The 27,968-nt window shown below is 53.7% G+C and overlaps 1 protein-coding gene across 1 annotated transcript; it reads left to right on the forward strand.

Moving 5' to 3' along the window:
* The first annotated feature begins 1,993 nt into the window (after positions 1-1,993).
* Positions 1,994-27,629, forward strand: LOC119108383 (chorion peroxidase). The gene is made up of 8 exons (XM_037231959.1): positions 1,994-2,260; positions 3,622-3,800; positions 22,445-22,598; positions 23,335-23,801; positions 23,866-24,157; positions 24,216-24,444; positions 24,518-25,214; positions 26,336-27,629. The coding sequence occupies exons 1-8, from the start codon at positions 2,249-2,251 to the stop codon at positions 26,547-26,549; spliced, it is 2,244 nt and encodes a 747-aa protein (XP_037087854.1). The 5' UTR covers positions 1,994-2,248; the 3' UTR covers positions 26,550-27,629.
* Positions 27,630-27,968: the final 339 nt, after the last annotated feature.

The following is a 27,968-nucleotide window of genomic DNA, read 5'->3' on the forward strand; positions in this document are numbered from 1 at the left end:
TTGTTATTTGTTCTACATGGGATTTTCGCAACGCCCTGAGATGCGAGCTGCGAGCTAAAATATGTTAACCACATCATCACGCACTGCAAGATCACTGCATTCAAACCTTGTCGAAACCAGCCTGAGCTCACTGAGTTTTGTAATGTGTCAAGCGATGGACTGATAAGAACTCCGCAAATCTAAACCCACGTAACGGCAAGCCAGCGGATAGGCATCTAGATGTCCTGCACAACAGTGCCTCCTGAAGAATTAGCGTATAAAGATGAACACGATGACGCTGGACAGCTTCAAAATGTGCTGTCCAACACAGCGGACGAGCGGACACATCTGCTCGCACGATAGCTTCTCGACCGGCCAGTCCAAGTTAGCTTCTTCTGCGTCCGGCCGGCGGCGCGTGGCTCTGCCCCACTCCCTCCATCAGCTTTGAACACGTACTTCCATTCAGCTGAGACCGGACGGGCCCCGAATACTTCCCACGTCTCCATGCGACTCGGTATCCGTCTTCTGCGCAGGAATGGCAGAGGAGGATTGCGGATCCTGGCAGGGGTGGGGCATTTGGTATGGAATAAATTTACTGCCGGGGATGTGTGCGCTCTTCTGTTCCTCCACGAGTGGCCCAAACACTCTCATTATGTCGCATAAAGGTTAGATCTCGTATCGCAAGAATTGTGTGTTTGTCACCTAGGTCTTGAGCTAAGTGTATTTTTTTGCTGATAAAGTTTGTGGTTTTGGATAGAGTTTTCAGCCAAAGCTTAAAGTTCATTGGTTGTTTTAATCCTCCAAAGCAATCCCAAAGACATTCTTCCAACACATGTCTCAAAGGCTTGCTTCGGTCAACATACAGGGACTATTCAAACTAAAATGCATACCTCGATGAGCACTTAACATTTCTCCGTCACCATCTCCAGGTACCTTGCATTTTAAGGAGCTGGGCCGAACGTGTCAGTTGTTTTCTAGAATTAATTAATTAATTAGTTGTTTTCTAGAAATAATAATTAATCAATTATCTGCCCTTGCAAAATTGTGGTTCAGTCAAATTTATAGCATGTTACGGCATTTCTGAGTGCATGAAGCCCGGGTTTAACTCACTCTACACCAACCGAGCGGCACCAGCACCACCGTTTGGGTACATTGGGAGCAGACTGCCGCCGGCCACTGGCTGTCCGTCCCTGGCGCACCTTCTCCATCGAGAACACCACAGCGCTGCCTTTCTGGTCAGCTAAATCCCTGATAAACCGCCAAAAGCACCAGATTAAAGCCTTCCCAAAAACCAGATTTGCTCCTGCTTGCAAGGCTATTCATGCTTCAGTTGAGAAATCGTGTACTTCGCCAACAAATGACCCGCATAACCCCTATAACACCGTTTAGGAAGCTCTGGGCGTTGGCGACGCAAACAAGGCACAGTCGTGTTCGCACCCTGCCGTAAAACGACTGTGCGGCCTGTGCGGCCTCACGCCCCACGCCGCCGTGATCCGAGACGCGACCGTACCCCTCATGGGGCACACCGTTCTGTGCCGTGCAGCCGCCGCCCGATCCTTGGATTGTTTCGTCTGTGTCCACACCAGCGTGGCAGTGGAGCGGACCCTCGGAGGTGGAGAGCTGGGTAAGAGAGCATCACTGTGGAAGCGGTAGGTGCAGACTCAAGTCTTGCACCTTGAGTTAGCGTAGTGTCGTCACCTTGCCTGACACTTGCGGACCTGCTGAAGATGGAGAGGAGGGGACAAATTCCAAAGCGTGACTACCGTACGATTTGGTTGAAATATGCTCCGAACTCAACTTGCCACCATCGAGCACTTCAGCCCGATCGATCAGCCTGCCAAACCCTACAATTGCCGCTGAGGTGTGTCCGCGTCACCAGATGCTGCACTCATTGACGCTGCCGTTGCCGTTCCCCGAACTCGTTCTATAATCCGGTATAAGAGCGGGCCGCCGCGCCGACCGAGGGCCAGTGACTGGAGACCGCACCGCCGGGTCAGTGGCGAGGGGGGCCGAGTCGCCGGTCACTGGCGGAGATCCTCACCATCGGGTCAGTGGCGAGAGACAGTGACACACGGTCGAGTAACGAGAGGCAGTTCCACCGGGTCAGTGGCGAAGGAACGTGCCATCGAGTCGGTGGCGAGAAGCAGTGCCATCGGGTCAGTGGCGAAGAAATCCCACCGGATCTGTGACGAGGAGCCGTGCCTCTGGATAGTGGAAAGAGACCTCGCCATCCGGCAAGTGGCGAGAGATCGTGTCACAAACTCGCAACATGACTCGCCAGGTAAGCGGCAGCACGGCGCCAGGCTGTGACGGAGGGACTGTGTCTGGACCCGAGCCGTCCCATGTCGCTTATGACCCACGATTGGTTGGAAGCGCCAACCTTACTTTCGAGTGGTTTCAACGGTGATTTCCAAAGCCATCTTAAAATACTGCCACGGTAGTGTTTATTGAATTGGTCCCACTGCAAAGGTTGTTACGGCTGCTCACGAAACCGGTTGCGACACCTTCCTTCAATTGTTACAATCTGTTTTCGGCGTACAGGTTTTCTGGGCACCTGGTATACAAATGACACACTTTTTGCGGCCCAATATTCATTATATATTTTTGATGCGCAATGAGCTGGAACCCTCATTCTGCAACTTTCAGGTTGTGTTTCTTGCTGTTTAGAACTGAAGTGCTGGTTTCAGCCGCCATAATCATCTGATTCTAGAAACCATACAATAGGAAAGCTATTTCGGTCCGCCAAATCGCTCGACATGGCAAGCTTCATTGTCACAGTTACACGTTACAAAACGGAATTATGATCATCGTGCTTCGTTAACACAAAACCTTTGTCTAAGTGTCCAGTGTAGAACTGGATACAACAAGCAGGCACAAAGCTACTATGCCTGTTCCATCTGGGCTACATTATCTTGGCAAAGATTTTTGGTACATTATTTGAACTCTGTATTTCCTATATTTATTTGCATTGCGCCATACATAAGGCACAGCGTACTTTCCAAAAAGTGAAACATTTTATTTTAGTTGCATGTTATTAAGACTTAAACAGCCTAAGAAGTGAATGAAACAATCAGTACAGGTTGCATGTTACGCATTAACTGAAATGATAAAAAGTTAATGGGCGTAATGAACAGCACGGATAGAAGCAAACGATATAGCTTTGCCAAGCACCCGCGCTCGAAGGGCCGCCATCGATTTTTTCCATAGGCTGTCACAATCAGACCCGCCTGCGTTAACCGTTTGATATAGTTTTGAGCTTCCATCAGAAACTCTTGCATAGCCATCCTCCAAATGGCTGTTTGCAAAACACTCGCCCGCGTGAGCCCGAGATAGAGAATACGGGATGCACGTGCAGCTGCTCGCTGAAAAGCTGCACGCTGAAGATGAAAGGATAAATGCATACCACCCCGTTAGCGACGGGCTCAACATGGCGTCTTGTGACTTCCTATTGGTCCTGCCGACGTATCTTCAGATCCGCCCAAGGTCCGCCCCAGGCCCGGCCCAGCTCCGTCGCAGGTATTCCTCAGCCCCGCCCCGCATATAGGCCTGCAGACCGCTCGGCTGGCACCGAACACGACGGCTGACCGCAGCGGCGGTAAGAGATAGAGCCAAGGCCAAGCTCCCCCCCCCCCCTTGCCGCAGCTCTGGCGGCTGGCGGCGCTGCTGCTGGGGGTGACCTCGGCGGCGGCCCAGCTGATCTGCGTGCCGCTCGTCTTGTGTCCCGAGCTGATGGAGGACCCCAATACCAACCTGCTGGGCCGCGACAACGCCTGCTTCCTGCGAGACCGCTCCGATGGAGGTCTATGTGTCGGCGACACCAGGTCAGTGATTGGTGACGGGAACACTGTCACGGGTTACCTGGACTGGAAAGGGTCATGACCTCCGATGTATCCGGCCAACAGTCTGCCAAGCGGCCGCGTGGCAGGTCACCCGGACTGGTAAGGATCACGGCTTCCGGGGCGTCGAGTCAGTAGATGGTCACAGGGCAGCGTGGGAGATCTCCTGGACCGGTAAGGGTCACAACCTCCGGGGCGTCAAGTCAGTAGATGGTCACGGGGCAGCGTGGGAGGTCTCCTGGACCGGTAAGGGTCACAACCTCCGGGGCGTCGGGTCAGTAGATGGTCACAGGGCAGCGTGGGAGGTCTCCTGGACCGGTAAGGGTCACAACCTCCGGGGCGTCGGGTCAGTAGATGGTCACGGGGCAGCGTGGGAGGTCTCCTGGACCGGTAAGGGTCACAACCTCCGGGGCGTCTGGTCAGTAGATGGTCACAGGGCAGCGTGGGAGGTCTCCTGGATCGGTAAGGGTCACGGCCTCCGGGGCTTCGGGTCAGTAGATGGTTACGGGGTCCTTGGTGGGTGCAGCGTCGGCACTGGCCTCCACTACAGCTTAACACCGGTCATTACATAGCCACGCGCCGTCGAATCAGCGGTGGCCGACGGGTCCCCACAGGTTAGTCATGCCCAGGACATACTTAAAAGCGGCACTGGAGAGGCGATGCCCACCAACGGGAGATGACTTTGCCCACTCCCAAGATATAAAACTTCCTTAAAGATATAAATGCTCCACTTACCACCTGCACCTACAGTTTTTGTTTAGCTACTATCAGCGCACTATTTCATATATTGGACTTGTCCACACCATTCAGCAAACACACCAACACATTTTTCTAACGTTATTAGTATGTGGCAGCATCGTTACCGCTAGTGGGACAGCGAAGCATTTTGAGCGACCGGCGATGTATTTTATATTACCATTTACAGTTAACATGCCCAGAAGCAGTCTGTTCGCATTTGTCACTGCAGCGTGTGGCTACTGCATGTCCATGAATTGACATACCAGCACGAGCGGCTGAGCCCGGCCAACAGTGGTTCTATCACGGAGCCACGTGAAAACAGGCCAGCGTCAGCCACCTCCGGGGGCGCAGGGTCAGCGTCGACCACCTCCTGAACCGCAGGGTTAGCGTCGGCACGACCTTTCAGAGCTCTGCCCAGCGACACCTACGCATGCAATGCATGTAACTTGATGTTGGTTTATGTCCCCTTACTTTATCTCCCATGGGCTCTCATGTAGTCTTGACGTGAGTTACGGCACACGCGCATGACGGACATCGGGTTATAGGTCTGGCATTGGGTCTGCCCTTACGTGACCCAACATGACAGAGATCACTGCGTGGAGTCCGAAATTCGCTTTTTCCTCGCGCTTTGCCGGCGGCCGATGCGATTTTCCACGCAATGCAAAATATTCCAAACACCTCGCGGGTAATGTGCACCAAGCCTTCGCGCTAAATGTCAATTCGGCTCCTGAATGCTGCGAGTGCACCCAAAAAGACAGCAAGAGTTGAAAAGTTGGCATTCTCACGCCGCCGATAAAAATGACGCGTGTAGCCGCCTCGGTGCAATGTGCGTGTGCGTGCTGAAGCTCATCCGGCAGATGGCAGATACCGTCGGCAGGTGATTCAGGTATTCTCCAATTAAATGGACTCACTGCGGGACATGGCCACCGTCCGCCAGGCTCAGAGCATACACCGCAACACCGCGGGCCGGCGCTGGGCCGATCCCACCACCCACGCCTGCCCACCGAGCCGCCGGCACCGTGACCGTCCGCACGGCGGACGCTGGAAGGCCGCGATGACCCCCTCCCCCCTCTCGCTCACCTTGGAGGCAGCCATAGGCGCCCGGCACGACCCACGAGCCAATGTCAGCACGTCTTAGCCCGGTGGGTGGGGAATCGTGAGGTGTAGCTGTCGGTGTGGGCCAAAATAATTAATCTGCGGTCGCTGATTGGAACCCAGGCTGGCGCATCTCCCGACTGCTGCATGCCATAACGAAACGATGGCTGCATTACATCGTACATCATATGTTTTAAAACATTTGCACTTGCAACGGCGCCACTCTCAGGTAGTTAAGCCTTTAATGCATGAACCTGGCGATGCTAACGCTGACTGACCTTTCTCGGACGACTCCATTACATCGGGCCGATCGTGGTGATGACCTAGGCACCGGTTCCTCTACTCGGATTACACGTGAAGTTAAGCCATCCCTTCGGCGCGGCACGACGGCTGACAGTGGATCGTCTGTTACGCAATCGATGCTGATATCAGCCTAAAAATTGGAGATAAGCTGCTTTATCCGCCAACGTCGTGCCGCATGCTCGTACGTGGATGACGTCACTGGAGCACTCCAAGGAACGCTCAATCGAAATTTTCCGCGAACGTCTCTGCACCATTCCACCACCTGCTAGTGCAAGCCCTTACCAGCCCGCCTGGGGAGTGCCGGGCGGTGTTCCGCGGCGCCAATTCCGGTCGGCGTGCCTGGTCCGATCCCCAGCTGGCACTGTATCCGGGTACAGCTCTGGGCCGCCACTGGACCGGGTACGGGTGCGGCGGTGCGCGAGAGTTCAGCCGCTCTGGCGCCAGCGCACCGCTCCGCACTCGCCGGACAGCCGCTGTGGTCGGCAGTGGCGGATCCAGAGGGGGAGGGGAGGCACTGGGCTATGCCACCTCCCCTTGGTCCCGAACGACTCATACGCCCCGAAGGGCCCATAACAGATCAAACGGGCGTAGTTTTTTTGCACAAAACGCAACAAAATCGGACGTCAACAAAAAAGAAGACTTTCACGTTCCCCTTGACTTCTTTGCATTTGCTCGGAGGACCACGTGCTGTTGTCGGGCCCTACATGCTAACCTGCCGGAGTACTCTTGATCCATCAAGATCCCACGGATTCCTCCCATTCGCCTAAAAGGCTCTGTGTGCTGTTGCCGAGTGTTAACCTGCCGGGGTACCCTCGGTTGCTCAGGGGCCCTTCACATTGGTCTCGATGTCTTTCCACTTCCTCGGAGGGCCCTGCGTTGTTGCTGGATTCATACGAGTTAACGTACCTGAGACACTCAATGCACAGGGATCGTCAACACTGGTCCAGGACTCTTTCCCTTGGATCTCATTTGCGGGGACCCATGCTCCTACTGCGGCCCTTTCTATTAACCTGCCCAGGCACTCTTGATTGCACAGGGGCCCGCCACAATGACCTTGGGCACTACAGATGTTTGTGGAGGACCCCACGCTGTGGTCGCGGGCCCTATGCGTGCATGCGCCAAAACGCTCACGATTGCTCAATCACATCAATTTATGTACATTGATATCGGGTTATTTTCGTTTGCTAGGAGGGCCCTGAGCTCTGGGTGTGGCCCAAAATGTTCACCAGCCGGGGCCCTTCCTCGTTCAGCGATGGGTATGTGTCAATTCACTGGTTATTCAGATGCATCATTGTGCATTGTGTTCTAAACACATGTTGGATGCTAGGGTATTTTGTACTTTTTCAGTACAGTCAAAATGCAAAGTCTGTATTAGTCACTAACCGTGAGCTGATCACAACGACTAGCCGGCTGGCCGTAAATAACCTCTGAATCAAGCGTCACGCTAAATTTTAATGATATTTAGCAGCCAGCTTTAACTCATTTTGTCATGTATTCCTTGACATACTTAGCCCAAAAATGACAGGATCCACCACGATCTGGAGAAAATGAGTGCGCTCCATGTATGTGCATGCGTATATAGGCTGCGCATGACAAGTAGCATACACCAGAAGCTCCAGCTTTAACAGCCGAGATACGAGGATTTGAACTCCAGGAGAGGTGTACCATGCTGCGTGCCCACCCCCCCCCCCCCCCTGACGAAATTCCTGGATCCGCCACTGGTCGGTGGCGACGGCTCAATTAGAACGCGAATTCCGCTGCAGGGGCCGATTGCGGTTAAAACGCAATAATAACTTCAGATTGCAACTGACCTGCAATCAAGCTCGTGGGCGAATGCGCCGCATTAGGGCGGCCGAGGAGAATGCAGTATCGGTGCTAAAGTCAGCTGGTCGGCGAGCTGGAAGCTGCGTACACATTGTCTAGATGGAGTCAGTATGCATCTGCGTGATGTTTTGAGTGTCGAATGACGAAGCCATGTAGACCGTGCGCGCCAAAGTTCAGCGTAGTCAACTTTTCTTTGCGTTTCCTGCGCATTGGCAGTCTTTTATTGTAAGACATGAGCTGTGAAACCACCATCAGCTGAAACCATAGGAGGCAGCCTCTGCGTCTACTGACGGGTGCTCCTCCTTATAGTATTCTGTGACACCATCCTCCCTGCAGCCGGGAGGCCCTTCAGCTTTTTCAGACTAAGAAGCTTCTGCTGACGAGGCCGGTACGCTCCCTCAACCGCGCATTCCAGACGCAAAAGTGCAGAGGAATCAGGTCAGCGGAATTTGGCGGCCACTCATCCTGCTCTGATGAGGTGGCAGGGTTCAGAGAGGAGCCGCCCTGCTGAAAAATGAGGCTGGCTGAAAGGAACTCATCACAGGCCGGCGGCCGGCTTCTCTTTCAGGAGGCGCGTGCACTCAGCATAATCGCCTATCGCGTTTTTCAAAGTACAAAGAAATATTTTACATTTTCAATTACAGGAAGCGCTTGTGCTGGCCAAGAGCTTCTTTGCAATTTTTTCGCAGTTTAACCGTTTTGCCGGACCATCGCTCATGTGGCCGCTCATTGTTCTATCTTGCCGTTCTCGTTGTGGATTGCTCTGAGCGTTCCGTTCAGCAGCTCCTGAAGCGTGAAATCCTTTCCATCGTTGAAATTTAAACTCCTGACATTTCCGCTGTCAATTTTCTGGTATGCACAAGACCATGGCCTTGGACGTCCGTTTCTGACGAACGGCACCAGACGGCATCATGAGAGTTTAAAATACTTTCATCTTCTTAGACTTGACGCGCCACTAAGCACTCGTTCTGGAGACTACCAGTGACTTGGCTATCTTGCACTGACACAGCTGGATTCCAAAGTCGTCTTCTGGAGAGCGGGCCTGCTCCTCCACTTTCGCATCTGGTCTGGCGACAGTGCTGCCCTGGGGCGTCCACCCCCTGACCCTTCTGGGGCACAGTACCAGTCTCCTCAGTTTCAGGACAATCTGGCCGGTGGACTACTTTGTTCATTTAAATTTTGGCAACTCGGGCGCGAGACAAACTCCGGTCCAGCCCACATGCTCTAAGCAGGCATTCGTAGCGTGGCGATCTCCTCCGTAAGAAACATCTTTGTGCTGTTTGGAAGGCACTGAATGCAACTTTAAAGATTGCAAATTGAAAACAGAAGTGCATGTCATAAATTGTGTTCCTACTTATACACACTATTATCATATTATACTGTTTTCATATCCACAATTCCGGTTATCTAACAATAAATTCGTATTCTATTTTGATACAAATACGTATATATATATATATATATATATATATATATATATATATATATCGTTAAAGACCAGGGCTTATTTCCCTTATCGAACATTTTCTGAGTATGCTCAATCGACCATATGTTTCATTGAACTTTATTAGGCAATCATGATGATCAAGGTATCAGAACTGCTTGCCATATATTTTACCTGAGTCGTTAAGTGCATTTGCAAGGGACATCATTCACATAGATAAGGTAATACAATAGCCTTATTCCACGGAGAAAAACCAGGAAAATATAGATATAGGTGCGTTGATATTTCGACTACATGCCTTTATTGCAACGAATAGCAGAAGTGAATCAAAAATTGCCTGCCGATGATCTTACTCCGTCTTTCAGGTTCTTTAACAGGCAGCCATAGTTTTTACAAAACACCAACATGCGGGGGATTAAACAAAGAGCAGCTGCCAGCCATTACTTTGATGCAGTGTCAATCTAACCAACAATTGGAATGCGCGGAAACGCGTGTAGATGCAAAAGAATCCAAAAAAACAGGCGTCACACAACACACTTCATTTAAACATGCAAACAAGTTAAAGTAAACATACATCGCACATCACGTATCAGTTTTACATGCAAGCGATTTCAATTAAACTGGCATCGCGCATTACGCGTCAGACATCAGTTGCACGTGTAACTGATGATAACGATGATAACGTAAGTGATGGTGATGATATAACTGGCATCTTTATCTCCATTCTTCTGGTTTTTCTCCGAGGAATAAGACTACTACTGCTATTTTGTCATATGTTATATAATAAATGGAGTGTTTCACATCTGAAGATATTAAAGCAAACATCAGATGTGACAAAGTATGCTCCCTTATAACGTTTGGCTTACTCTTAGAATGAAGAGACTGCTCTAGACACCACAATTTCTCTGTGAAGTAGGTATGCTCTCCGATACGTATTGTCTGATTACGTTATGGTACCTTGTACACAATTGATTGAGAGTCAATCGACGGCCGTTCTATCTGGAAATCGCGCTCACGAACGCTAGATATGAACGACTCGACCGTTACAGCTTTATCGGCCTTGACAGCCGCGTGGCTTATGAATTAGCAGGATTTGAATGGCGTTATCATCTTCGAGGAAAGCATAAAACGACTATCAGCACATTGCACAAAAGTATGATGCAAGGTTTTTAAGACAAATCTATCACACTCGATCACGTGAAGCCTTTTCATTCGCTCTGGTGATTCGGGACGATAACTTGTGAAATGACGAAAAGAGCATTGATTGAATAAAACACAACTGAATCATAGACTAACAGCATCAGAGCAAAAACCAGGATCATTAAAGAACAATTTAAGAAGCGAGCATTGCTTGCTCTGTACTGATCAGTCCCACTTCTTGTGCGATTTCATGAATTATCATTTCAAATCGTCAGAGCAAATGAAAAGGCATCACGTGTTTGAGTGTGATACATTTGTTTTTAAAAAGCTTGTCATCGTATCTCTGCGCGAGGTGCTAACAGTCGTTTTTTACTTTTTCCACGGAGTTTAATATATATTTTCGAAACGTTAAGACATAATCTGTCACCACCAACTTTGGCACCTCGATCTTTAACCTGCGGGATGAAGTTAAACACAATATAAGGTTTATCTAGCATGTCCAGAAAAAGCTCATTTAAGCTGAATATCCCCTGGTCTCTGGCAATGCCAATATATATATATATATATATATATATATATATATATATATACATATACAGATGCATTTAGATATGCATTCAGGAAAAAAGTCCAAACAGTGTATCGTTGCTGTACATTTTTCGATGTAGACGCACAACTTTAAAGTAACGCGTGCTTTTATGTAGGAAAAAACCTGCAGCTCCTTGTTCTTTTCATGAGCTCAGTGTTGTTTTGTATGCTTTTGCATGCTCACTTATCGACCTTCGATATGCCAAGTCGCACTGGTTCAATGACGTTACAGTGCGAACCTTGGTTATGTTGACAGCGCTTGTCATTTCCATCTGGACATGTGCTCATGAGTGCGCTGTCAAAACAGGGCTTATTAGTATGGTCGTGAGCATATGCCCGGCTGGAAACGTGAAGCACTTCAATATAACCAATGTTTACAACCATAACGTCGCGTAAACTCGTGGCATATGAAGGTTGATAGCTCAACATGAAAGCTCTGAGCTGATATTTTGTATTTTTGGTGAGTAAGTGGCGTGAAATATAGGCGAATTTTCTGAACTACATTTTTAGCAGGGCTTAATCAAGACAAAGGCAGGGACTCAATCGAGAAAAAATCGTGACGTAACCGGTAGTGACTTTACGTGACGCTCGGAGAAGTCAACAAAGGCCTCAGGCCGGTGACTTCGATGCTCTTTAGTTTGGTCGGTTTTCGCTCGTGTGTCGCGACTTTCGCTTTTCCAAGCAATGACATCCCCAGGGTCATCACGTTTATCACATGGATGAAAGAACAGCGCTGAACTCCTTTTAGCATTTTAGGGGCCACGCATCTGAGCAATCAATACGCGGAGTTAGACGTCGGGCGCCAATTTCGGCACTTCTTATAAGACCGTCATCCAAGCACATTATTCCATGCTTTGGTCGGGGTACATATTCATCAAGACAGCTTCATGACTGCTAGATTACCCGTCGGATTTAAACTTTAAATGAATTCCCAGATAACTGGTAAATCCGTTAACGCAATGCTTCTTACGTCCTTCCATAAGAGCACAGATCCGAGCGGAATGGAAGCAAAGTAGTCACACCAGTATTTGCCCCGGTTGTCCATGACCAAAGAACAAACACTTTCAAAAGGCATTGCTGGCTTCCGGAAGTTGTCAAGGTGGGGCAGGAGCGGGGGACCCTCAACAGTATACATACTAATATCTCTGTTCGTGTCCTTCATCCGATACCGGTATTTGTTGTGTTGCTAATTTTCAAGTTTGTATGCTTCATTAAAGACACTCCAAAGACGCTGTCAACACATGGACTTATTTCGACTAAAAACTACATATTGCGCATGCATCACTGCAAATACATCTAGGGTGCACAGCATTTATCGAGTCCATAACCAGAATGGGTGAATGCAATTATACACAAAAAACGAGCGGAAAAAAAAGCCCTTTCACAATCTGTACTATGCCCTTGCATCAACACGTTTTGTCGCAGTCGCTGATGCGTCAAAATATTCCTAAAAACACACCTTTGTGTTTCGATTTGTTGCAATAATCCATAGACCCAAATCCGCGCATACTCTAGAACTGTCAGAATGCTTTTTACGGCCGTACTTGGAAAATGTGATTTAGTGTGGCTCTACGTTCTGCAGTCGCATTGTATGGGTACAGAAAAAGCCGGCTCGGTCGAGAAACGCAGGCTGTCCAACTCACTGAACGCCACGAGACTAGCCTCATACATTCTGGCTTCATTGTGCTGACTTAATCCTAGTATTGTTGCAGTTGCCCCGTGCAGATGCGCAGCGTTTGCTGCCACCAGCCGCCGTCCCACCTGTCGAACTGCGTCCCGGTGGGTGTAGAGGTCCCACGGTCCAATGGTGCAGCGGTCCCACGGTCCAGTGGGACCGTGGGACCTTGGGTCTGGTGGTATGTGGTAGGTAGGCGCGTCGTTGTAGTGATAGGGCCCAATGCTCTTGGTTGGGGCCCAGTAATCTCGTATGGGGAATCCAGTGATCCAGTGGTCAGCTGGTCCGTGGGCCCAGTGCTGGGCAGCTCCATTTGTCCAGTGCTGAGAGTTCCATTGCTCCGGTATTGGTGAGGTGCAGTGATCCAGCACTGCTGATGCCCTGTGGTCGGTTGATAAGAAGGTTCAGTAGTCCAGCGGTCCTGTAGTGACGAGACCCAGTGATCCAGCAGTGATGAGGTCCAGCGGTGGGGAGGTCTGGTGTTCCAGCGGTGGGCAGTGCAGTTATCCAGAAGTTGGGCAGACCCAGTACCCAGTGATTCTGTCGGTACAGAGTCGGTTCTAGCGGCCCCCCAGAGCTGGTTTTAGAGGCACAAAGTCAGGCCGCGCTACCAGCGCTGCACAGGCAGAATCACTGGGGCATTGGAGCTCCGATCTCACATGCCCAGCTGGTAGGCACGCCAGCTGGTCCAGCCCGCGGCCGCCAGGATGCCGGCAGTGTGCTGTGCGGCCCTTGCTCGGCTGCGACCCCGGCTGCTCGGTCCGCCTGCTGCAGGGGCTGGGTGAGCGCTGCGTGCTGCTGCGGGTTCGGTCCGCCTGCCGCAAGGGCTGGGTGAGCGCTGCGTGCTGCTGCGGGCTCGGTCCGCCTGCTGCAGGGGCCTGAGTGAGCGCTGCGTGCTGCTGCGGGCTCGGTCCGCCTGCTGCGGGGCTGGGTGAGCGCTGCGTGCTGCTGCGGGCTCGGTCCGCCTGCTGCGGGGCTGGGTGGGCGCTGCGTGCTGCTGCGGCCCTTGCTCGGCTGCGACCCCGGCTGCTCGGTCCGCCTGCTGCGGGGCTAGTGGGCGCTGCGTGCTGCCGCGGCCTTTGCTCGGCTGCGATCCCGGCTGCTCGGTCCGCCTGCTGCAGGGGCTGGGTGAGCGCTGCGTGCTGCTGCGGGTTTGGTCCGCCTGCTGCGGGGCTGGGTGGGCGCTGCGTGCTGCTGCGGGTTCGGTCCGCCTGCTGCAGGGGCTGGGTGAGCGCTGCGTGCTGCTGCGGGTTCGGTCCGCCTGCTGCGGGGCTGGATGGGCGCTGCGTGCTGCTGCGGCCTTCGCACGGACTCCGAAGGCGATCGGATGTTCCACCGCGATCTTCAAATCGCATAGCAGGCGACGTTTTTACGTGCCTGCCCTCAATCTTGCGAGCTGACATGTTTGCTGCAGAGCCTTGTGGTCATGTGTGTCGGACCCCTTTGCAGCACGTCTCTCGTGCTCCGCCACGTGTGCATTCTCGATCTGCTCCAACAAATAAAAATGCTTCCATTGTTTAAATTACCGTGAATAAGTCTTGGCTGACTTTTCGTCTTGCACTATGCTGCACAAATCCGTAGACACAACTCACAAGGTTACACATCGTGTAACAACCGTAAATACGCTCTTTGCGGTGTGTGTGTGACGGGATGTATTTCAGCGAGGCGCTAATTCTACAGCTTTGCTGTGAAGATGTGCGGCGAGCGTAAGGTGAACAGAGGACGTTCATTTGATCCGAAAAACATGCTGCCAGCTCCCGGTCGGTACAAAGGCCAACATACAGGCTTTGTTTAAACGAGTGGTAGGCGTAGTCAGAGGGAAGTAAATTACCGTGGAGTTTATTTCCCATCTAAAACAAGACCTCACAATAATCGGAAGAGAGACACCTTCACTGTTTCCCCTCTACATCCCTGAATCTCACTGCACAGTGTTGTTCGTGGGCGTATCTTCTTTTGGATATTTTTGGCTCTGATATTCATATTCTAACTCTTACAACCACTCTATCTCCGTCCAAAACAATGTGACATAAGTGAGGGCTTTGCCATGCAATTATACCTTTAGAACATGTTTGGCTGGCTGGCTTTCCTCGCTGTTTTGTAAGTCTTTAGTTCCGAATGCTTGTCCGAGTCGATGTCGGAGATCCAGACCTTTACAAGTAATGGAATATATAAAAATATCGCCCAGTGTCGGACTGACAACGTGCCGCTTAAATGCCTGGCTAATGAAATTCTGCGACCGCTCCATTGCTTTTCGCTCGTAATTACGACATGCCACCACATCCGCCCTATTCACCCGCCGCCCGTTGCCTGACCACAGACACTCGATGGGAAACATGTATTTATTTACAACGGGACATACATGAATCTACAAACCGATCAAATCAATCAAATCTGCAATCAGTCAAAGAGCCAGGAGCTTCCCAGTACATGATCAGAGGTAGGCGCACTATCTGATCTTCTCCTACTCCATCTGCGTCTGAAGCAGAAGACATTCTATGTCAGCCAATGATAGAGATCCTTTGAACAAAACGAACGCCGGTAACAAGTTTCTTTTTCCACAAATGACGTGACAAACAGATTGGAAGGAAGGTGAACGGACGAAAACAACACTTTCAGGGGCCATCGAAGCAAAACAATAGTGTGAGAAGTTATAAACGACGGCAGATGACTAGTCGAATGCATCCCAGTTTGATGTGCACTGAATTTGACATGAACGAGCCAACGAGGCCTCCTTACACACGGCGCGGTATGTATTATATTTATGCGCGTAAGCGGGGTACGCTCCACTGCCATTTAACTAATCTGACTTTACGATCAATATCTTACGGTTAGCCCGAAAAAAGCTTGGAGCAATATCCGCGCGAACGTACATCACCTACCTTCAGTTTCTCGGCCTCCATTTACGTCTCACATAGCAAAGGTTGGCAGAGCAGGAGCAATTTCGGCCTCTGGAGTTGAGGATGATTTTGCTCATCGTCCGCTTTAGCTCTCGGTGTGTAATCTAAGTCGTAGAGTAAAGCCGTCTGCTGGCCCTGATGGGTGCTTGACCCTGGTTAGTGCTCGCCGTCGGCTGGCCAGCGTCGTTGGCGTTCTCCAGTGCAGGCGTCGCCCTGGTGTGGGCGTCGCTGGCTGCCGAAGAACTGAAGAACAAGACGCGTGTGAGCCCACGGTAATTGTGCTCTGCGATCGTGACGGTGACAGATGCAGAGTCATGGACGTGGTCTGGCAAGGTAACAATACCGGTTAACGTCAGTCCATAAACTACGTCACGTATGGAAGTTTTTTGCAAGCATAACTGATGCGTAGGAAGAGGGAAAGGGCAACGTAACATAACGCCCATGCATGTTACGAATCATGCTCAAATCTGAAACAAATAGTACAAAACCTTAAAGGCGGATACCACTGTGCTCCTCGCATTACGAGCGCGTTGCTGGTTATGTTGGCTGCTTTCGTTCCGGACGTCTAGCTAATCTACCAGCAAATGAGCGTTACCTTATTAGACGCTATGCTTAAGAGAGCGTCGACAGTGGAAGAGTTCTTCTGGCCAGCGTAATCAGTGCCTAACTAAGCGAACACAGTTGTAAATGACAAAACAGCATAACATCATTTACGAGCGTCCTCTCAAAAGTGCGATGGTTGTGGCTGACGACCAAAGGCCAACGCCTTGCCCATCGAAACGAGAAAACACGCACAAGGAATATCGTCGGCATTCATCGCCCGGTTACAGACCCCTGCTCTGCTCGTGATCTGTTGGAATAGCAGACAGGACTTAATAGCTGCTTTAAAAACGGAGAAACAGGAAACAAAAGGAGGCGAAGGCTAAAGCGCGCTTCACATTCATACCGTACCCCACATTTTCGCCGAGATTTTGCTCGGATACTGCCCCTCAGTCCCGCCCCTTGATTACATGCACAAACAACACACCTGCCAGCTGCAAGCTGGCAGGCGTGCTGTTCCCGGAAAGTACATGACAGGGTGCGAGCATCACTGCTTACTGATGCATTGATGCTGTTAAAATTCAGAGCACATAAAGACGTTTGGTGTTTTCTGTGGCACCGGCATACCCTTGCAGTTATCAAAGGGTAACAGTTTGCTGGCTAATTCTTGTTGTTTAAACTGAGTAAAGTGGCTACTGAATGATTTACACCGTCGGGACCGAGAGCAAGCAATAGCGCGAAATGGTTGACACACTGATGGCATGTCACCGTTCTTTTCACCACCCCGTGTGGGGACCGATGTACCGTACACGGCCTGCAGCAATGACCTTCGCACGAGGGGAACATGGTGGGATGCGTCCGCCGGCCACTGCGAAGTGATCTGTGGTCCGAGCGCCGCGCCTGTGGCAATGCGCGCAAAAGAGCGTGTTTAAAAACCTCATGTCAGTCTTTTCACATCTCAGCCGTGGCCGAGCCAAAGTCTGCAGCGGCTGGCGGGAGCAGTTTCCTGACCGAGTACTTACCGGAGTAGGCAGGGTGGCCCTCCAGCTATACGGGCTCTGTTGCGGGGGGCCGGCTCGGCTGGTTTTCCAGCGAGGCAGGCTCGGCTGCAGGGGGCGGGCTCGGCTGGTCCTCCAGCGATGCGGGCTCGGCTGCAGGTGGCGGGCTCGGCTGGTTTTCCAGCGGTACGAACTCTGCTGCGAGGGGGGGGGGGGCCGGGCTCGGCTGGTTTTCCAGCGAGGCGGGCTCGGCTGCAGGGGGCGGGCTCGGCTGGTCCTCCAGCGAGGCGGGCTCGGCTGCGGGCTCTTCCTTCCACAGTTCTCGGGATTGTCCCGGAGAGGAATTGGGGTGAGGTCCCCTTCCACAGCGCGGAATCCTCACAGGCTATCCAATTCGCGTGTTGCACGCCCCACATCCTGACATGAAGACGCTGGAAAAGCGTGGTGGGTAGTGTTGGTGTAATGTCTTATCTATCAGTATTCGCATTTTATGCTATCTGGGTTGTCTCGTAATTGGCCATACGTATCAATGTATGCATGAATTATGCGAGGACTGATTATCAGCACCGTGAATATCGGAATGCAATCACTTCCAAGGAATGAGACGACGGGGCACGAGATGCAGTGGCAGGCCACCCGCGCACCACGTGACAAGGCACCAGATGCAGTGGCAGGCAGCCCGCGCACCAGATCACGAGGCACCAGATGCAGCGGCAGGCATCCCGAGTACCAAACGACAAGGCACCAGATACAGTGGCAGGCCGCCCGCGCACCAGATGACAAGGCACCAGTTGCAGTGGCAGGCATCCTGAGTACCAAACGACAGGGCACCAGATACAGTAGCTGGCGGCCCGCGCACCAGATGGCAAGGCACCAGACACAGTGGCAGGCGGCCCGCGCACCAGATGACAAAGCACCAGATACAGTGGCAGGCCGCCCAGGCGCCAGTTGCAAGAACAGCAGGCGCCAGTTGCAAGTGCAATGTCCGAGGACCTGTGCTCACAATGTTTTTTTGACGGATTCTTTAAGGTCAAGGTTGGCAATATCACTGCGCCCGCGCCGGGTCAGCTATATGGGAGAGTAAGGACCTCTCAGGTCCGTTGGACCAACAAGCTAGGGCGAATATATCCATAGCGCGGATCAGTTAAGTGACGGGGACACCGTTCATTTTCATGCTTGGCGAGGGTTCTGATCCCAACATCATCGTAGGCAACATTCATTGCAACCACATGTACTTAAAACGCCATCACAGCTCTGCGGCACGTTCCTGCACCCCTTATCTAACAGAGTATTCCCCATTCACGACAATCGGACATTATGAGGGTCAGGTGGGATGCCTCTCATTGTATGCACATTTATAGTCATCGCACGTGCCGCCGGACTGCAGCACCCGACATGGCATCACATAGAACCTCCCTTCGCGGGCCAGAAGTCACGGCAAAACTGGGTTCTCCTGCTTTGGCAGATCTGGAGACGAGCAGCACAAGATTTATAGATGGTCAAAGAAAAGCCTTCCAACTCTCCTTTTTGCAGTCATGGGTCGGTTGTGTTGAAAACGGCCATCCTTCAGTATGCAAGAAGGCGCTTGTTGGTTCAGAGGGTTATCATCGAGATGTATAGATCGTAGGACATTGAGACACGCGAGACATCCATGGATCGAAAGGCAAGACGCAAGCCACAAACTTCCACTACCATTATTCCACTACCATTTTATCGGAAAAGGCAAAGTGGCGGGCGCAATACGGGTGATATTGACATGTTTTCGCCATTTTTACCTTAAAGAGTCGGCTAGGCTTCGATTAGAAACAGCGGACTTATACCATCATTTGCGTCAGTCTTTCGCAAACAGATCTACCATTTCAAAATATGTCATTGATTATCATCAACAGGCAGCTTGGTAAAAATGTCTGGAATAAACAGAAGGTCAGGCCAGAATTCCGGCAGGCACGAAATATTTCCTTTTAGTTCGTGGTGTATGAAATGCCCCGTTTTCAGTACGCAATGGTGGAACATCATAACCTGTTGTGTCGTGACCGATGCTATGCGTCACAATGGCGGCCCCGCACGTGCCACCTCCGCACCTTGTAACAAAGACATCATCCCAAAGCGTCACACCACCGCATCTCGTCCGGACGCGACAGCTTTGCTGCTCTCTGTACTAGATGACCCGGGCCGTGACCCGCGGACTAGTGGGGAGTTGTTGGTCAGGCCTCGCTGCGAGTGGGCACCGATATAACGCTCCGTGCGAGCCGTTGAGTTCCTGTTTCGAGAACTGCCCATCAGAAGAAGAGAAGACTGAACACCTGGCGACGAGGATGCGATCACATATTGTTCAACTCCTTTAGACCACGACTTTGAGTCCTCACCAGTCCGATGTGGGTCCACGGCAGGCAACTGTCACGCCACATCACACCCCTGTTCACGCCACATTACACCCCTGTTCACGCCATCAAACGAGCCGTGAGCTTCCACAAAAGTGGCCTCCCGAATCTGCTCACCGGTGGGCCGGGCCACCTTGACCTCGAGCCGACATTCACCGACGCCTCAGGGGCAGCTCACTGGCGCCGTTCTACTCTTCACTCGCGCCCCGGACGCCCAGTTCACCTGCACCCCGGCCGGCCGGTCTCGGGCGGGACGGGTCAGCAGCTGCTCCCAGGCGGATACCCCGCCGAACAGAACAGCTGGCCGCCGACCGAAAAAGTTGCTCCTGACGGGTTGAATCCCGACAGAGGCCACCACCGGCTCCACCGGCTCCACCGGCACGCCGGCAGACACCACCGGCTCCACCGGCTCCACCGGCACGCCGGCAGACGACTGATTCCGCGGGCCTTGTCGGATCTCCAGACCTCGCGCCGACGACTCCACGTCACCACACTGCAAGGAGGCTGCACTCGGCAACTGCAGCTGCTTCTTGCAGTCACCAACGGCCAGACTGTCTCCGTCCGCCGAGCTCGCCACCCACCGTCCGCCGTCCGCTGCCTAACGATCGCTGCCACATCTCCCGGGACTCTTGACCAAGTTCGGTGGCACAGAGTCCACGCCGGTCTGAGAGCTCCTCGCCAGGTGTTCCGCCTTTATTTCTTCTGATAGGCAGCTCTCGCAGCAGGAACGCAACAGCTGGTCTCCAGCAGTGTCTCGGACCGAGGCGGATCATGCCCCAGACAGACATCCGACAGGTCGCCAGCCTCGTCCGGGCCGTGGCAGACCATACCCCAGACAGGTATCCAGCAGTGTCTCGGACCGAGGCGGATCATACCCCAGACACCAGCTTCCCGGCCGCACGCCCACCAGCCCGTCGGCTTATCTGTATGCGTTGTTTGAATGGGTAAGTCTGCGGGTGGAGTTGTTTGAAGTCGAAACCAAGCGGATAATCCGAAAATAGAGATCTAGGTGGTGCATAAATGTGCGCCGTCTATGATTCGGATGTACCGGCTTGCCTGTGAGTCGGTATACTTTCTCACCCACGTCAATTTAGCTGACGTCACCTGACCTTCAGCGCGACCGTTGCCACCAGCCGCAGGCCATACCTGACAAGGACAAAGACCGAGACAAATATGAGTCGGATTAGCCAAACTCCACGCACCGAACTTGTGGAGGCCAGCTGTGGCTATCTTGCAGACGGTCGAACCACACGACCAAATCTTCGGAATGTTGACATCCCGGCGATAGACACGTTAGCACCCTAAAGATGTTGACATCCCGGCAATTGATACGCTTGCACAACGCTTTGGAATGTAAATTATGTCAAATGCAAAGAGCGGGAATAAAAAATGCAAATGTACCATCCAGCGCCTAGCACAAAACAACGAATGCACGCACCTTTTAGCATCGCTTACCTGAAAACATTTATGTTTCACAAGCCACAGACGTGGAAGCAAGATGTGGGGCTGGCCGACGTTAGAACCAGGGTCGCCACATGTTCTAGAGACTTGTTTACAAATTGCACTGATGACAGCTCGCAGTGCACATTGAATCCTGAATTTATGCGCAGCAGAACGAAAGCTGTGTGGTGTGTGGTAATATGTTATTTCTAACAACCACCTCGCGGAGACTTAAACGCGTAAAGATTAAGGCCATTGGGCTCTGGGATTTGGACCTTATTTCCCTAAATATTTTATGAATCATTTCAAAATTCATCAATCCATGTGCGACCGGTTTAAAAAGTGATTTTTTACAGATAATTTCTTCAGGGGAGGGGATGTCATCCAATAACGACGACGTCACGTCACGGTTATGCCAATTGCGGCAATCGCCGGCTGATACGGTGAGGTGTCCTGTTAACATCTGGCTCATAGGGATGTTCAATTCCCAGATAATGCTCAGAGATGTAGGAAATGTATTTTTAATGGGGATTTACGTCACATCGGATGGCAGGGGCATTTATAGACGAGTCGGTGCAGTTTCGTACTCCCCAGCTGGCTATTTCCAGACGAGCATCGTCCTTTTGGCGAGGCGAGCGATCACGGCCAGTCGTTAAATGTTCCGAGATGGCATCATCAGCGATTTATTGCGGTCCTTTACGTTTAATAGCTGAGTGGGTTACGGATAGGTACCTGGACCGCGCCAGTAGATGGGATAGAATCTTGGTTGCTTTTCCCCACCGTGAGCAACGCGAGCCGCAAGGTGGGAATGGACAAAATTATTTATGCGTCAGACGGTTCTCCCTACGTGTCTCATTCATCCGTTCAAAGAAACGACCATGTTGCCCTGAAGAATTGTAGGCAGTTCACATGAGTGCTACTGAAAACATGTATTCTAAGCAGCACGCAGACCGCAGAGCTCGCCCGCTCCTTACCACGCAAACGCCCCTGAGAAACGAGGGCTTCACAGGTCTACAAGCCCTTTGAACGAAGCGCTTGCTGCGGACTACGTGCGACGACAGCTGCGCGCTGCGTACTATGTACACCTGCTGTAAGATCAAATTACGGCTCGGCGCTCAAGAATGTACGCGAGAAATGCTGAGAAAGCATCCAGGCTTGGTTAGGCTGTTGAGCACAATACGGTTGAAACTGCTGGTTGCAGGAAAGTACGTGTGGCACGTAAAGCACTCGTGCTGAGCCTACAATGGTGTCTTGTGCCAACAATCCGATTGAAATACATGCAAACCCTACACAATAAAGGACAATAACCGGAATTACACGTCATGTCTAACCTCCTCACGCGATGCCACGTCATACCCGAGCCTGACTCCATGACGCTTTCACACAGGGACACGGCATCGCCGGCATCGCATGCATCACACAACCGGGCAGCACAATAGCTTAACACCGCACACCACATCCGCAACACCCACCCCAACCGCTTTTCAAGTCCAGACTTTCGAGCTGGACGGAGGCGGGCGCCGGCCACCGGCGTGCCAGCTCGCTGACCTCGCCGGGCTGTTCCAGCGCCGGCATCCTCTCGCTGGACTACCTGCCGCCGGCCAAGCCGACCGTGGACCCGGCCGACGCGGCCCGCGTGCGCCGCGAGGACGAGCCGCTCCGGAAGCGCCTCAGGCGGTACGAGCAGCTCATCATCGACCAAAAACTGCCGCCGGATGAGGTGAGGCGAGCGGGGACAGGGTGGTGTCGCGGTGGGGCGGGATCGCAGGCATTGAGGAAGTGGGGATGGCGAGGGAACGCCGGCGCCACGCCCCGACTGGCTGAGAGGTAGCACCGGATGGGAGGGGAGACAAGGCTCTGGGTTTGGAAAGGCTTCTGTAAAATCCGGATGAACAGGTTGGGAAACCCAAGTTGATGCATGTCTCCTAAGCGGGGCGATAACTTATCCGTCGTGCCTGTCGCGGCCAGCTGGTGCGTGCGGAGCCTCTGAACCGGACGATGACCCAGACAGTGTGCAGGTCACTGATGGCTGATCCCATCACGTGCTGCTTCCAGGTTCAGGATCATCAGCGATTTATTTGTTTTTCCTAAATTCCGTGCGAGTTAACCTCTGAGCACGGGAACATGCATGGCTGGTTTAAAGAGAGCAGGGTGACTTGAGAGCTGCGAAAGGGCACAGCCCGAGATTATCAGTTTGTCCTCGTTTTAAAGGCGCAGCTGGGTCATGCTGCACAAAGTCTATCTCAGCAAGCAACGTCATCATTGCTCTCATAAGGGCACACTTTTAATATAAAAGGCATCTGTCATTCTTTGGGCTGACCAGACAAATGGGTTTTAGCAACCTCATTTGAAACTCCTTCTGAAATCGCAAGGTATGCAAGGGCCCAAGAGGAAAACAAAACCCGAGCATCGCACAGTCACCCAATTCTCACAGCACACTGTCTCCGTTACTGCAGGTAAGCGACCTGGTGTGTGAGGCGGAGAAGCAGGCGCTGCGCGTGGAGTCGGTGGTGCTGAAGCTGGCGCTGAAAGACGCGAACCTGGCACTGCCCAACTCGCCCGAGGAGCTGCAGCTGCTGTTCGCCGAGCCGCAGGGGCGCGTGGCGCGGGCGCTCGGCCTCGTGGCGCAGCTGTCTGCCATCATGCTGGCCGGCCTGCAGAAGTTGGGGGCGCTCTTCAAGGTGCCGCCCGTCGACCCGGTGGAATCCAACGCGGCATTCTCGCTGCCGCCGCCGAGCGACGAGGTGCTGGAGTTCGGCTCGCTGCTGCTGCCCAACTGCACGCCGCTGCCGGTGCCGGAGTGCGGAGACGCCACACTCCGCTACCGCACGCACGACGGCTCGTGCAACAACCTGCTGCGGCCGCGCGCCGGCTCCGCTAACTCGCAGTACTCGCGCTACTTCCCGTCCGAAGTACGCGGACGGCGTGAGCGAGCCGCGCGCCGCCGGCGCCGCCGGCCGACCGCTGCCATCGGCGCGCTTCGTCAGCGCCGCCATCGGCAACAGCAACACGGCCGACGGCGAGGACGGCTTCCGCACCATCGCTCTCACGCTCTTCGGCCAGTTCGTCGACCACGACGTGACGTCGACGCCCGAGTTCGCGCTGGAGGGCGAGGAAGACGAGACGGACGAGTCGGCGGTCCCAGGCATCGGCTTCAACTGCTGCCACCGCAACGGCTCATTCCCGTCCAAGTCGCTGCATCCAATGGCGTGCAACCCGATCCGCGTGCCCGAAGACGACCCGTACTTCTCGCTGCACGGCGTGAACTGTATCAGCCAGGTGCGCTCGCTGCCCGCGCCGTCCGAGGACTGTCCTGGCGAGACCGCTCAACCAGCAGAACCAGATCACGCACTACCTCGACGGCAGCAACATCTACGGCAGCTCGGAAGCCGAGTCGACCAAGCTGCGCGCCGGCACCGGCGGCCTCATCAGCACCACCAACCCGGGCCGCCTGCTGCCACGAGACGAGAAGCGCTGCGCGAGGCGCGCCGCCGACTGCTTCGTCTCCGGCGACCACCGCGCCGGCGAGAACGTCGGGCTCGCGTTCGTCCACCTGGTGTGGACGCGCGAGCATAACCGCGTGGCGACGTTCCTGGCCGCGCGCCACCCGGACTGGGACGACGAACGGACTGTACCAAGAGGCGCGCCGCATCGTGGTCGGCGAGTACCAGCACGTGGTGTACAACGAGTTCCTGCCAGCGATCCTCGGGTACGGGTACGTGCGCGACCGCGGCCTGAAGGCGGGCGACCGGGCGCGTGTGGCCGCCTACTCGGCCGACACCATGCCCACCATCACGACCGAGTTCTCCTCAGCCGCCTTCCGCTTCGGCCACTCGATGGTGCACGACGTGTTTCGCCTGCAGAGCAGGTCGGGCCGCATGTGGCGCCTCCCCCTCGAGGAAACCTTCTTCAACAGCACGCACCTGCAGCTGCGCGGGATCGTGGGCGACCTGGCGCGCAGCCTGACCTCGCAGCTGCCGGGCCGCGTGGACACGACCTTCAGCCCGGCTCTGACACAGCACCTGTTCGCGCCGACCGGCAAGCCCGGGCTCGACCTCATCGCGCTCAACATCCAGCGCGGCCGCGAGCACGGCCTGGCCAGCTACGTCACGGCGCTGGAGAACTGCGTGGAGCACGACGTGGCCGGCTGGGACGACTTCCAGCCGTACATGACGGCAGAGGCCGTGGAGCAGCTGCAGGCCGTGTACGACGACTTCCGCGACGTGGACCTCTTCGTGGGCGGCGTGAGCGAGCGGAGGTTGAGCGGCTCCGCCGTCGGCACCACCTTCCAGTGCATCATCGGCGAGCAGTTCTTCGACCTGCGCTACAGCGACAGGTGGGTGTGCAGGGCGCCGGCGCGCCGTTAGTTTTCGGCGTCCGGGAGACCTTGACGGGCGGGTGTGGAGTCAGATAGGTGGCAGTGCTTAGCCGCGGATGGTACAGATCTGACCGACCGGTCTCCTTCGCCGGCTAATGCGGAGTCCGCCCGTTTCCCGCCGGGGTGGCTCGCGGCTTTACTCAGAATCCTAATCCAGGTCCTGGGCTAATTTTTGCCTTGCCCCTGAACACAGTGCAAAAATCGTGCAAACTGCCTTCGATCGGAGTGTACTATGTTCAGCAGCCAGTCGGCAACAGCGCGCGCTCAGACTCCATCAAGGCGAGCCGAGCCAGGCGTACACCGCCGTCGGATTACCACATTTATGACCATCCGCCGACTACCGCCGGTACACGCCGACCGGAGGCGTCAGGCCACACCGAGCTCCGGCGATTTACGAGTCAGGATGTGTCCTCCTGGTACGGACGTACTGACACGAGGCAATGGAATGAACCGGCTGACTGTCTGCGCTGTTGCGAAAAGCCCCATGCCAGGTGTGATGCTAAGTGGTCGATAACATATACAAAGAGCATCCATGATGCTCTGAGCTCTAATCCGTGAATCCGTGACGCGCTGTCTTACTTAGCCGTCATTCCAGCTCCTGTCACCTTTCCTATCACACTTGACCTCCCAGCCTCTAGTTTTGCCGCACGTCCCCCTGTATATTGGACCTCACTGCCCTGTGCGGTCAGGCAGGGCCGCGGTGTAAAGCGCATTAGTCTGGGATGAAGCAAACACCGGCCGGTGCATTCCAAGGCCGGCTTTCACTCCCACACGTCTCCTGGACGCGGCGCGGAGCGCGGACGTCACCGCGTCGCCGCCTCGGCGACAGAAGGACAGCTTGCGGTGCAGGCGCCGGGTGGCTCCGGCGGCGTGAGACCGCACCGCAGCAGCGTCACGAGAGAGATACAATCGTCTGATGCCACCCCGCACTGATCCGCCGCGGTGCGCGTTTTTCAGGCGGTATCCGCCTGATTAGGGCAGCTTTGGTTTGGTTTCATCGCTGATTGTTGGTATTTGTTTAGCGGGCTCGCCAGCCAACCGGAGGAGCATCGCGTAACGGCCGCTCTCTTCTGCTGTAGGTTCTTCTACGACATCCGGGACCAGCCGAACAGCTTCACTGTGCGACAGCTGGAGCAACTGCAGCGTGCCTCGTTCGCCCGGATCCTGTGCGACAACGTGGACGGCCTGAACGAGATGCAGCAGCTGGCCTTCTTTCAGCCGGACTTCTTCCTGAACAAGAAGCAGAACTGCAGCGATCTTGCCATCCCCACCATCGACCTCAAGCCGTTCTAGTGACGTCCCATCCTGCGGCGGTGTTCGAGCGGCCGCACAGGCCGGAGACCGTCTGTAAATCTGGGGATGTTCTCGAACGAGCAGTTAGATCTGCAATACACTCCCTGACATGGTGGCGTGACGGCACTGAAGAGGTGTCCGAAGGTCAGCGACGGACCTTCTGATCACCAGCTGTCTTCACGAGGAGACTATTCAGTTGACCGTCATGGATTATCTGGACTTCCCGTATGGCAGCGCTGATCGTCCGGGAGTCAGGAGGTGCTGGTTGCGTCGAAGTGACAGCAGCAGGGTGAACATCAGCGACGAGCACCGCACTACATCCCCGAACTGTTTCAGTGGTAGCACTGCGCCGGTCCGAACCTCTGGCACGGGCGCTCCGTGGTCCTGAGGCTGCCTTATGAACATCTGTGAGAGAGCGCCCCGCTGTCGCGTCTCTGCCCGGAACAGGGCCGGACCGGTGACGCAAGTGACGCGGATATGTCCCAACTCTGGCACTGGTGGTGACCAGTGCAGTCGGTGTACTGTGCCATGCACTTAAGCGTGCAAGGTTCCACTCGACACGCCCGGTTAGATCGACCACCCTGGACCAGGCGCTGAACTGAGGAGCGGCGCTCCCGGCCAGGGGGCGGTGTGCGGACAGGTCGGCGCCAATCACAGGCGGACAGACGCGTCACGTGACTCGTGACGTGAGCGAGGTCGTCAAATCCCGGCGCTGGAAGTGACTATTCACCGTGAAATGTTACCAACTGTGTATCATGGAAACCAATGCGCTTTCGGCACTGATAAACGAATGTCTCTAACTTTCGGCTGCGCTAACTGGAGCATTAACCGTTCACTAGGAAGACAATTAACGGTCGTTAAATACTACTGTCTTGATCCCAGCTGTGGCCTGCTCGATACAATGCAGCTGTCAATCTCCCAGCCAGTTATCCTTAAGTCGAAGTCAGCCGCCCATAAAAAACATCGGGTTTGATTAGATTTTCCGTGTACATCGCATGCAATAGAAAGGACTGGTTGTTAGGTATGTCAGAAATAAAGCACCTCTGCTGCAGTTATCGAGCCTATCCTAGAAGATAGGATTACAAATAAGAACTTTTTGCGGCATGAGGCTTTGTCATTACCTCCACCAAGCAAACGTTGAAGGTTTTGACCATTAGACGAATATCATTCCCATTTCCACAACACACCGTTGCGCTGCCCGCTGACGTACATGCAGGCGGGCGCCGTATACTGGTCCATTGCTGACTGTTGCTGTCACAGTGTAGCCGAGGCGGCTGTACCCACGCTTTGAGAAGCGAGGCTACTGAAGCTCGCTGATAGTGAACCCCTATCCAGATTCATAACCTAGGTCCATTAATTCATCGACCATTTCCCACCGCATCAGGCTAGCATAATTGGTTTGGTGAGTACCTTCTGTCA

This window comes from Pollicipes pollicipes, unplaced genomic scaffold (assembly GCF_011947565.3).
Source record: "Pollicipes pollicipes isolate AB1234 unplaced genomic scaffold, Ppol_2.1 Scaffold_6686;HRSCAF=7923_pilon_pilon_pilon, whole genome shotgun sequence".
Lineage (NCBI taxonomy): Eukaryota > Metazoa > Arthropoda > Thecostraca > Pollicipedomorpha > Pollicipedidae > Pollicipes > Pollicipes pollicipes.

Bases quoted from the DNA above. Each gene is read 5' to 3' on its own strand.
- LOC119108383 (XM_037231959.1), top strand. The intron at 3,801-22,444 runs GTCAGTGATTGG...GGGCTGTTCCAG, and splicing joins CTATGTGTCGGCGACACCAG to CGCCGGCATCCTCTCGCTGG. The intron at 24,445-24,517 runs GCGAGCATAACC...GACTGTACCAAG, and splicing joins CGTCCACCTGGTGTGGACGC to AGGCGCGCCGCATCGTGGTC.